Source organism: Blennius ocellaris, assembly GCF_963422515.1.
Source record: "Blennius ocellaris genome assembly, chromosome: 1".
Taxonomy (NCBI): Eukaryota; Metazoa; Chordata; class Actinopteri; order Blenniiformes; family Blenniidae; genus Blennius; species Blennius ocellaris.
In genome coordinates, this window is record NC_137650.1 from 16,561,281 (window position 1) to 16,573,346 (window position 12,066).

The following is a 12,066-nucleotide window of genomic DNA, read 5'->3' on the forward strand; positions in this document are numbered from 1 at the left end:
GAACCAAAAGTATGGCTTCATTATAAAGTTGTGTGGGTTAGAAAATATTAATGGAGCGTCTCGGAGTGGAGCAACGCAGCCTGCAGACCTCAGCCTGCGGTCATAAGGCGATACAAGACCTGAAAGTGAATTAAGTTACAATGATGTTACGATGAAAAGCGTGAAGAAAACTGCTTCGAAATTGTATATCTCATGCAGCTGACAGCACAGCGCCACAGCTCTATCTCAAGAGCCACGGCTCCGCGATTATGGATTCAATTATCTCGTTCCCTTGTATTATTAACTTCAGGGAGCGACTTATTATATCGTTCCCACACTTTATTAAAAATTTTTTTCTCTATAACCACTCTGGGGCTCCATGTTAGCTGTAGATTTCAGAGATCCGGTTCAACCGCTCTTCCGCCTTGTTGGTCGCGAGAACTCCGCCCCCAGCTGATGACACATCTGGCCCCAGTTTGGCTCCGCTCTGGCTTATTATTATTATTATTATTATTATTATTATTATTGTTATTATTATTATTACCACCACCACCACAGTGTGATCAATACAAGCTTTCTCAGGTGCGTTGAGAAATATTGAAAAGGATGTCTTTCTATCAGGTTTTCTGTTGTCCCTCTGGTAGAGTCATGTCTCGTGACTGAAATGAGTGTGCAAACCAGAAACCGGAATTCAGGAGTTAACACCCAAAAAATATTCAAGATATTTTCAGTAGTATTTTTTAATCATTCTCTGATGGACATTGACTGTAAAATGAAACTTGCCTTTCTTTTTGTTTGTGATGTTTGGTGTCTGCATCCCTTGACCTGCTGTTGAATCAGTGCTCAAAGTTCAAAAAAGGTGCAGACACACTGCTGAGATTTTCTCTGCTGTCCTTCCAGATTGAATACAGAGGCCAGATTTCTCTGTTGACCTCTGGAAGTAGTGGGAGGCTCATGACAACATCAATAACAAAAAGCTGCCTTGATATCATGAATCACAGTGTATTTAATTTCAAACTCAATAAAGCCTTCAATATTAGAAAAAAAAACCATTTCAAGTAAAGTGCTATAAATCAAGGGACTTTTGGACATTTTACAGCAAGAGGAACCATTAAAAATCCTTCCACATTTCATGCTTTTTAAAAGGATGTTGCTTGAAATGTAATATTGTTCACAGTGTATTCGCCCCTATTTGCACTCCAACAAAGGAAAATATTTGGAATCTTATTCAAAGGTTATTGATTTGTCATTTCTCTGGTATGGCTCAATCAAATTGAGGATATATCTGGCCCGTGGGCCAAATAGGGTTGATACTATATTTTTTAGACTTTGGTGATATGTCAAAGATGGGGGACCTAAAGGACCAAACAATTCTTCTTTGGAAAAAAAAAGATCTTTTTCTGCCTCGTACATCATTTGAGTAATGTAAACAACATTGAACTCGAAATCAATGCAAAGGTTCCATTAAGTCTGTAAGATAGAGTTTTTATAATGTGTTTGTGGTTCTCTCTTCTGGACAGGGTCGACACCACTCGTGTGGAGTTCACCATCTCCCTCAGAGAGAACTGGTCTCTGCCCTTCCTGGCACTGCAGGTCACCGCCATCACCTGTTACCTCAGGCCTCAGCTCACCCACCTGCAGCAGGTACAAACCGCTCAATAATTCATGGACTCTGCAAGGACAGCAGCTCAGAGGAGTCTGAACACCTCGTCTGTGTGTGTATGTTTGTGTGCAGAAGGTGATGGTGTGGCTGATGTACGTGACCACATTCTGCTTCTGCCTGACGTGGCAGTTCAACCAGTTCATACTGCTGGTTCAGGCTCTCGTCATCTACACGCTGGACTGCGCCGACTTCCTCACAACCTCACAGGTACAAAAACTGCAAAATTGAAGGATCAGTCACACATTAAACCCCGTTTGCGTCATGAGCATCAGAACCAAGAACAGTAACACCTCATTGCCATTTATAGCATTTAAATTACCTTTCACCGCATATTGGCTTTATCTTTCTTTTCTTCTTGTGATGTGTAGAAATCAACAACTTGCCAGATAAAATGTATCTATTTTTAAAAAATTGATAAATTGTTGATGATTAATATATTATCAACAGTTCCATGTTCAGCTTGCTCTGCCATCATTTACAGTTTCATTTTGGCTTAATTAAAAAAAAAAAAATACTCAACCTGAGAAGCAGGCGAACATCTGAATCCAGAAGAAAAAAGGGAAGAACAGAAAAAAAACCCATGTCAAAACAACATACACGTGTTTCTGCTTCAGTGTGCAAAGAAAACAACTTCTTTTTCAGAATTGGAACAACAAGGCTGCTAAAGGTAAACACAAAGCATCAAGCAATAGATCCTTTGCCAGGTTACCCTGACGACCACAGTGCGAAATTTACTTTTAATGGAGTTGACAAACACTGAGAAAATCAATCGGAAGTTTCTGTTTCTAACAAATACGAAGATGACTAATATTGTGACTCCCACACAAACAAAGCTTTCTTAGTTCTGTCTCGACAAAACACAGGATGATGTATTTTTAAATATGTTTGATTGTTATTATTAATACATTGCGTGCCATTTTTAATAATGAGACAAGTTTATTTCCATTGCACCATTCAGACACAAGTGCTTTACCATAATATTAATTATTATCGATAGCCAAACTGCCCGAAACCCAACATTACTGATGAATCATATGAGGTAAGAAATCCCTACATTCCTTTAGTTTAAAGTACATTCGTGCAAAAAGACATTGAAACTATGCAGGACTACAGTCCTCTAGTAACTGGTGTCTTCTGTCTTTCTACAGCTGTGCTGCATTTGTTGACTCACGGTTTGTGTGTCTGTGGCTCGAAGGAAGCAGAAGTTTATCTTTTTGATCTTGTAAATATCGTTCATCTGTGACAAGCAAAGACCGTACCTCAGCTAAAATTAGAATGTGGAACGATTTATCTTTCAACAAGGGAACGGCTAATAAAACTAAAAACTGCACATCACCAAGAAGCAACAGCTAAATTTACTCTGTAGCAGTGATTATGTGTTAACCCTGTGTGTGTGTGTGCGTGCGTGTGCGTGTGTGTGTGTGTGTGTGTGTGTGTGTGTGTGTGTGTGTGTGTGTGTGTGTGTGTGTGTGTGTGTGTGTGTGTGTGTGTGTGTGTGTGTGTGTGTGTGTGTGTGTGCGTCTGTTTCCAGGTGACCACTCTGTACCTGGTCCAAGTGAGCAGCCTGCTGAGTGTGTGGCTGCTGCAGTTCTGTAACTCCATGATATTAGGTTCACTGGTCCTGAGCTTCATCGTGGCTGCGCTCTTCGTCAGACACTGCCAGGTAACGGCTGGTTTGCACAACACAGATGGAAGATTAAACTTGAGTTTAGTGGACAAGTAGATGTCGACGTTTTGCGTTCAATAATTCAAATTTGTGTGTACATTTTCTTGTCAGATCTAAATGGGATTTAGTTCAATCAGATCTTATCACAGTAATGATTGCAGAGGCATTTCAAGTGACAGCATGGAGGAGGAGTGCAGAGGAAGATGGAGGAGGCTTGAGAGAGATATTTCATTTCACATTCAGAAACGTGTTCAACACAAAGAACACGCTTTATTTTAGTAAGGCCCCATTTACAGGATGTTTTCAAGTCAATACAGAAAAGCCCTTTGGAGTCCGTTTACCCAACAACAATGCTCCATTGGTGATGTTTGTAGCAGGATTGGGTAACCAGTCAGAGACCAAGAGCCACAAATATGACCGTGGTACAAAAAAGGGCCACATCCTACACATGTGGATCGACAAACAAACTCCCTCTGTCACACAAACACCAAATGGCCTAAAATGAAAATCCATGCATGCATGTAGAGTAGATTCAAACTCAATTACAGTTTACTACAGTGAATCAAAGCAGCTGTAGCTCAACATAAAACCAACTCAATTGTTGTTTTGCAGTATTGTCTCAATGTTGTTTATATGTGAAATACATCTGTGTGCACACAGGCTCTTTTGTTGATAACCAGGATGAGATGTTCACAGGAATATTTTCTGAGTGTGTTCCATACCTGTAGGCTCAGACAACAACAGGACCATGACAAGATTCCAAACCAGGACATGGCAAAGAAAAAAACAAATTAATTTCTAGCACCAGTGTGCCGAGCACACTTTGCTCTTACATACCACAATCACCGGTGTTTGTAGACCATCTGCAATGATTTTACAGCATGTGTTCTGCTTTCTGGTCAAGATCCCGAACATTGAAAAACCAAGACTCATAAATGATTATTGTAAAATATCAGGAGTTCTTCGGGTCTATTAAGATTCATTCATTACAGGAATTCTTTTAACTCATGGATAATCTTGTGCCTCATGATAATGCAACGATGATTAAAACATCCAGTTTCAGGCCCCAAAATGTAAATTTAAGCCAATTTTCATGCCCGATGAGCATCCACAGGCCCAAGACGGAGGATCTCATTAGTCCACAGTGAGGAAAGAAAGAAGAGTTGTCACTATTTCTACAAACTGACAGACTCTCACATCTTCATCAAAGCAGCTTCACAGTGAAAAGCTGTGACAAAAACCCTGAGCTGTCCATCCGCAGAGCTGCAGTGCTCCATGCTGTGGTTACAGATCACTGTGCTGACTAATTAAAGTCTGCTAGGTGTCACTGCGAGAGGTGAAAATCTTCCTGACACGTCCGCTCCATGTTTTCTGTTTACTCGCAGCTTTATCCAGAAGACTCGTGAAGCGACTTCACAGCTTTATGCACATTTCCTGCATTAGCAACACATTCTGTGAGCGTTGTTAGAGTCGGGGGTGTAATTCCAAACACCTCATTCATTTAGTGTGAGGAGCTCATTGAACGTAATCGTCGAAGAGTAAAAATCAGCCACTACCCACTGTTTGGGGTTAGTTACAATCAAGGCCCAATTTATACGACGACGTTTCATGTGACAGCCCCTGAGCCGTTAAAAAGAAGCGTTGCGTTCACACTGCAGCAGCGGACGCACTGATAACAATGGAGTTAGTGTGCTGGGGCACGGGAGGACCATGTTGCTTGTTTTTAGAATGAACCCACAAAGATATGTGTGCAGAGAACAATGGGTAAATGTGTAAATGGGGCCCAAGTATGAGCACAGTGATGATCACGTAGTGCAGGGTTGTCGAACATAAGGCCCGTTATCCAAAACTGGGCTGCAAGAGGCTGCAATCCAGTACGTCAAACCACCATGTCAACAGATTTTCGAGCAGATTTGAAGTACATGTGGACCTTGAACTGAAATGTGTTTGACACCACTGATCTAGTCTTTGTTTTGTGTGGCACTCATTCGATGGGTTTGCTATTTTTAATCATAAACTCAGTGAAAATTCGTTGATGTTGAGAAGGGAATGATATGGCTCAAGCTTCTCTGGTCCTGATTGGCTCCTTCTACCTGCTTAAACCTTGTTGTGTTGAGTAGTTTCTGCCATGAGTGAGAAAGTCGAGGTATGATTGGTTACACTGCTTTGCATCTGTTGTGTTGGATAGGTTCTTCATTAGTTCTTCAAGTTGGGTCCAGTTGTTTTCTTGTACTTTGTGACTCCACTAACATGCTCTGTTCTTGCAGCCTGGCCTGAAGACTGGAGGCTTGCTGGTCCGTGTGAGCAAAGTCATCCTCCACAGCATGATGGTTCTCCTTCTCACCGTCACCATCAACTACTTGGCCAAGGTCCTTCTTGGTTTCTTCTCTTGTATTATTTCCTAGCTTTTATCCTCTCACCTCAGTTACCTCCAGCTCCTCTCTGTTCATCATGTATCTGAGCTCGTAGGTATCATATAACCTCACCACCCACGCGCAGCCTCCTGTATTTACCTCCTTTCACATTCCTACAAGATGACCTCTTTCCTCTTCTGTGCGTGTTTACAGAAAGCTCTTCAGCTCAGATCAGACGAGCACATCTTCAAATTCATCAAGTCAAAGTTCGCCTTGAGCCCGACGAGGTGAGAGCATGCTCCCTCACACTACCACACATGTTTGTTGTGGTACTGCTCCGCTCTTTCAGACTCTGTTGACTCATAATAAAGTGTCTGCGGCAGCTGATCCAGAGCGTAACTCTTGACTCCGTCCACAGTGTTCACTAACAGAACAGTGACTGCATTGTTCGCTAAGCACCAGCGCTGTAGCACCTGGAGTGTTGACGTGTTTGTGAATAATAGACAGCGGGGTAACACCAGCAGACCTCCCATCGATCAGACACTCGCTCTGTGTGTGTGTGTGTGTGTGTGTGTGTGTGTGTGTGTGTAGAAGCTCAGCCAGTGTATTGCTGCTCCGGGGTGCTCCATAACACATCTCACATCCCGCCGCTACACAACTGGCCCTTCAATTATTCAGCAGGCTGTGCTCAACGCTGCGCTGCTCTCCCTCGCTTGCTCATACACTTCTTTCTTCTCTGTTTTTTCCCGCTCTCTCTTCCCTGCCGAATCCAGTGCCGCAATTGTGATGTCTCAATTCTCAGTTTGCTATTTATCGGCACGAGTGTTCATCAGAAGCACCGTGGCTCTCGTCACCAAGTAGAATCTATACTTTCAGACGCCGAGGCGGTTCTAGAACACCACATGGAGACGATAAAGTTTGAGCTCATTCTGAAAAGATTTGCAGTTTAATAGTCTGTTTTCGTCTCTTCTCAGTCAACCCAATGGGAATCTCCTCTCCAATTGAAAGAACAATCGAAAGAAATTGCTTCATTTGAAAAGAACATGTAGAGATTCGACAGTGCTCAGCGGTCATCCTCCAGGGTCGTCTCCATACATGCTGGGGAACCCCGTTCATTACGTTTTTTCACAACAGCAACTAGCAGGGGGGTGCTTTAGGGTGATTCCCAATGAGTCGTTGCATTTTGATCATTTTGATTTTCAGTTTGTTTCATCAATGTTAATGCTATAGACCAAATGTCAGCTATCTTTAGGAGATGCCTTGTGATTAAACTCGTTGATTAAAAAGTAGGGGCCCCATTAAGGGGATTCCCAACACATTGGTCAACTCAAGGGGAGTCATCATTTTGTCACTTTTATGGACCATTCTTACTCTGCACTTGGGGGAGGGGCCCTTCCAGCTAAAGCCTAATATATATTACCGTGTCTGCAGTATGTGTAGTAGATAGCGTCTGCTTGGTGCGCAGACAACTTGTCCACGGATAACTCGTCCACAAAACTGCAAACCTGGACAACTCGTCCACGACAATTTTTTTTTAGCATTATTGATTTGAAGGATTGGATTTCAAAGTATATTTGACACATTTGGAAGGATTATTAATCGTATCTGGCACAAAAACACAAGATATATCAATATATTTGACACAATAATAAAGTTAAAATGCTATTTCATAGATGACAGCTTTGAGTGATGCGTTCAGGTGCTCGTTACCGTGTCAGAAGCCTGCTTTGTGACATGTTAACCAGCTGCGGGGTTCGTACAGCTGCAGGGCTCGTACAGTTAGCGACGTTGCATGCCTTTTCAGCATTATTGCATATTTTTTATGGCTTATTAAAGGTTTTTGTCATGTTTTCTTCCTCTGAACTGGCGTAAGCTCTATTTTGGGCACCGCCATCTTGGATGTGTTTGCGCTCTCCTATTGGACCAGCAGCTTACATGTGACTCAGATGCAGTGCGCATAATAATATCATTATGCCAGTAAAAATAGTTCCAACTTTAAATGCTGGTTTTAAAAAAACTACGGAATTCCAAATGAAGAACTTTTGACATCTAGCTCAGGATTAATATATCTTTGTAACAGTGTAAAGACATTGTAGTGTCTCGATGTCGGAACGGAATAATGCCCCTTCGCAGCTGACCACCTTGAGTGATGCATCATGTGTATCACATAAGTGCGTTTTCCAACAGCGACTTTAAATGATAAACATGATTAAAATATGACTGATACAGTCATTAGAGAGCAGGAACGTGCACGCGCAGCACACGGCAGTGCCGAAGTTTCGGTGGGGGGGCGTCATGTGCACAAAGACCATTCTTTGCGAGAATAAAAAGCCATATGATATCATACTAAATATATATGCACATATACTAGATATATGAAACATGTATTGCATATTAATTAGAAATAACATGTAAACTACATTGTGCAGGATTTATTTTCTCCCCAAAATTCTGCAATCTCATCCGTGGACGAGTTGTCCGCTGAGGGTGCCGTCTGTGGACAAGTTGTCCTAGAATCTGTCTGCGCCCAGGGTGTCAAACATCAGGACAGTGGGCCAAAACCCGCCTGCAAGAGGATCTGATCCAATTAAACCACCAAGTCAATTGTAAACATTTAAAGAAAAACATGTATTTTTTTTTTTTTCAAAAGTAGTAACACAACACAACACTGAGACCCGAGCTGAGATATCAGCGATGCTGCCATGAAAGCTGGCAAAATAGCAAATAACCTCAAAGCCATGATATCAGGGGGAGTACATATTGCATGTTATTGCAACGAGAAGTTTTCTGGACATTTCATTGCATTTTCATTTCATAACCTATATTCTAAAACAAAGAAAAACTTTAAACGTTTACATTTAAAGTTTATTATGGCTCTATTTTACTGGTCTGGCCCACTCAAGATTAAATTGTGCTGAATGTGGCCTAAAATGTGTTTAACACCCTGGTCTGCACTGTCCCTTCACCTCTGGATGTTCTGCGTCGAGATTTTATTGCCATGAAATAGTTCACCTCCATAACACTGGGGGGCATAGAAAGATCTGTTGAAACCACGTGAAACTCATAGGGAGTGTTCATTTTGTGGTCATAATGACAACTTTTAGAATTTTTGTTTGGAGTTCAAGCCTGCAGCAGACTCCAGCGGCGAGCCACCAGCTGGCTTCCTGCACAGTGTCGGTCCAATTATCGGAGGTGTACAAAGGATAGTGGACGGAACCAAAACAAGAATCATTTTGCTGTGCTCAATACAATTCTGCTCCATTATTTAAATTAGAGAAGAAATTGTGTTGGAAAAGCTTAATTGAGAAAAACAAAAACACTTATATATTTTTTACCTCAAACCGTGAGCTGCAGTCGGAGGGCCCTTAATAAGTGCACACATCCTAAAGCCAGTAATTTCTGTGTTGATTGACTGTTCACCAGCCTGGTATTGAGACAATCACCTTACTATGAAACTGACGGTTTCCATACATTGCCTTGTGTGTTTGGGTTCGTCCGTCCTCTTGCAGGGATTTCGATGCCAACTTGTACCTGTGCGAGGAGGCGTTTGGCGTGCTGCCGCTGGACACCCTGGAGCGCATGGCTGGCACCCTACTGGTGTACCCGTACGCCGTCACCCTGCTGCTGCTCAGCGGCATGGCGCTCGCTGCAGCGCTGCACAACCTCAGGTAGGTGGCAGCGTGGCACAAACATGCAAAGAAGCTGACAGGTGTCAGGTGAAGCCAAACATCAAGCAGAATCTCACAGCCACCGCAAGTCAATATTGTAGTTTCTGAGAGTCAATTTGCAGAAAGATGAAACCGATTTCAACATTAAAGGACGGATGATAGTGAGTTAGTTTAAATTACTCAGTTTAATTGAAGGTAAACGTATCAAATGCATCAATTTGATTGAAATTACAGATTTATAATTGGTTATTTTCATTGATTTTGTTTGCCATGATTGTTGTCATTGTCCACTAATGTCTTTTAAAGCTGGTTTGTTCCACCGACACACCTCCACAGTGCAATCAGTTCACAATCAGTTTATTCATCAGTCCAAATCCAGCCCACAACCTTTCAGGAATCCGGGAAGTAATCCAGATTTTGGCGAATATTAAGCAAATGTAGTGAAACCAGGTGTTGAATTTGTGAACGTCGGGGTCACTACACAAGCACCAGGTTGACTTTTCTCAGCTTGGTGTTTCTTCAGTGCATCAGAGCTGCAGCCGCCATGTTGGAGCACATACTCGCACAATGCTCTGTGTATAAAATCTTTATAATGAATAATTAAACCGGTCGCGGAGTCTCTTTCCTACCGTGGTCAGTATAGACTGATAATACAAGCGGAGTTATTGGAGAAAGTATGAATCCTTTTACTAGACCAGTAGGTTTATACGAGCTGCTGTAAAGTTCATCTCACACAATTATAAGGCTGAAATGTATTTTTTATTGATGAACCTGGAAGCTGAGTGGAACGGCTCAGTCTGTGCTACAGGACGCAAAGTTATTTAGATGAATAAGTGTTTGTGAGGCTGTGCACCGCTCCAGCTGATACTTTATTAAACTGCGAGGGAAGCTGACTCACAGCCAGCTGAGCACAACAAAGAGAACATCAGTACCGCGGTATTAATGTTCCTACAAATTATCCATCACATGAAGAGACTCCAGAACTGCCTGCAGAGACAGAGGTTTTACAAACGGACTCAGAAAGGCTCCGCTAGTCACGAGTGTTGAAAGTAGTCATCAGATGTTATTCTCACGTATCCAGTCTCCCTTAATGTGTCTTTAAATCAATTCTTAAAATTTATTAGGGAAAAAAAACACGTTTGTTAAGTGAGTATGTTTTTGTTGACACTTGTTTTCATCCCGCAACCTTCTCTCGTAAGATCACATGTGAAATTTTGACTGATGCGGATGTTCGGTAGATTTTGATTGGCTGCAGGAACTGTCAATCTAGGTGATAGCGTAGCACAGCAGTCCTTAGGTTATACGAAAAATACAAATAACAACCAATCATGGAGCCGTCTACACACATCCACGCTGCAGAGCAACGCACCTCAGAGATTTAAAATGAAATACGGGGTCATTTGTACATCACATGAAGTTCAGCGTTTACACTCGCCGCGACCTACGACTAGCTGCGGCTAACCTATAAGAAGTGGTTTATGATATTAGCCTCCTGTGTTGACGACAATCAAAACCTCCCATTTTGGGGTATGTCCCCTTGTGGGCGATTCTCGTTTGAACAACGAGCCCAAGCAACAAAGTCTTTCAAACTTGGGAAACATAGGATTTCTCGGAGATGACTCCTGTCATAAAAAACTGAAAGGAACAAATTCACTGAGTTGTAGTTTCAGCAAAAGCATGTTGTGTTTTCACTTGAAAGGTTGTCATGTACACGGAGCGTGACTTTGTTGTTTTTGTTTATTTTTTTCCTTGACATTTGTTCTTCCGTTTCTTGCTTTGAATCCACCGATCATCAAGCAATCCGAGCTGTCAATTTCAAATTTTTATCACCATTCTGAATCATCAAGAATGATCAAAATCACTCAGTTGTTGTGAATTAATCACACGTGTCAATCTGTATTTGAAATCCTACCACTTTGATTTTTCAGATTAGAAATACACAAAAACATAATTCATCACAGTTCACTCACTTTTTTGTATAATTGTGTTTAAAGCCAATGATACATTTGGAGTATATTGTGCATCGCTAACACAGATGATGGGTGGGCATCATCTCAATAGAGCACAATCTGCTCATCGCTATATCAACATGCACGATGTACATAAACACAAAACACCGACTGAACTGCGATAAATTGTGATTGCATGCACTTCTGCTTTTGTATTCTGCAAATTGAAAGTGACAAGATCTTAATGTTAAAGAAAATGTAATCAATTTACAAATAATATGCGCAAAACTGAATATAATTGGAAAAGATTGTATAAAAGAAATTGCAGTGACATCATATGCGATTATACAATTGTTTGTATTTATCCAAGTCAAATGATCACATGTTACCCTGCTGTATTATCACACTACATCAGTAAATCTGACCAGGTTTGCTTCATGTAAATAATTTGATGTGCATCAGTCTAGCAGTTAATGTTTTCCCAGCAGATTCAACACATTCTGAAATGACTAATTACATTGTGTAAAGAGAGTTTTTTGCCTTTCCTTTGATGCACGGTCCCACGCTGCTGCAGCCTGAGCAGCTGCTTACAGTGAAAGAAGCGGGGTAATTCAACACGGCGCCCCTCCTGCTGGGAACCAAATGGCAAATGACTTCCTAAGTGATGACTGCAGTCTCATGAGATTAAATACAAGGGCCTAAAGCACCGCCTACAACTTGAGTAGCTCACCTCAATCCCCAGTGGAGGAAACATGAGGTACCAACACTTATTTCACGTCAAGTGCAC

The 12,066-nt window shown here is 41.7% G+C and overlaps 1 protein-coding gene across 3 annotated transcripts in view; it reads left to right on the forward strand.

The window, feature by feature from the left end:
• dpy19l3 (dpy-19 like C-mannosyltransferase 3) overlaps window positions 1-12,066 on the forward strand; it is an 83,605-nt gene that overhangs the window by 20,570 nt on the left and 50,969 nt on the right. For all 3 annotated transcript variants that reach the window (XM_080501883.1, XM_080501882.1, XM_080501884.1), the window contains 6 exons: window positions 1,500-1,623; window positions 1,715-1,849; window positions 3,174-3,305; window positions 5,576-5,677; window positions 5,876-5,949; window positions 9,172-9,330. In XM_080501883.1, coding sequence (XP_080358009.1) covers window positions 1,500-1,623; window positions 1,715-1,849; window positions 3,174-3,305; window positions 5,576-5,677; window positions 5,876-5,949; window positions 9,172-9,330 — 726 coding nt within the window. The remainder of the gene's footprint in view (window positions 1-1,499; window positions 1,624-1,714; window positions 1,850-3,173; window positions 3,306-5,575; window positions 5,678-5,875; window positions 5,950-9,171; window positions 9,331-12,066) is intronic.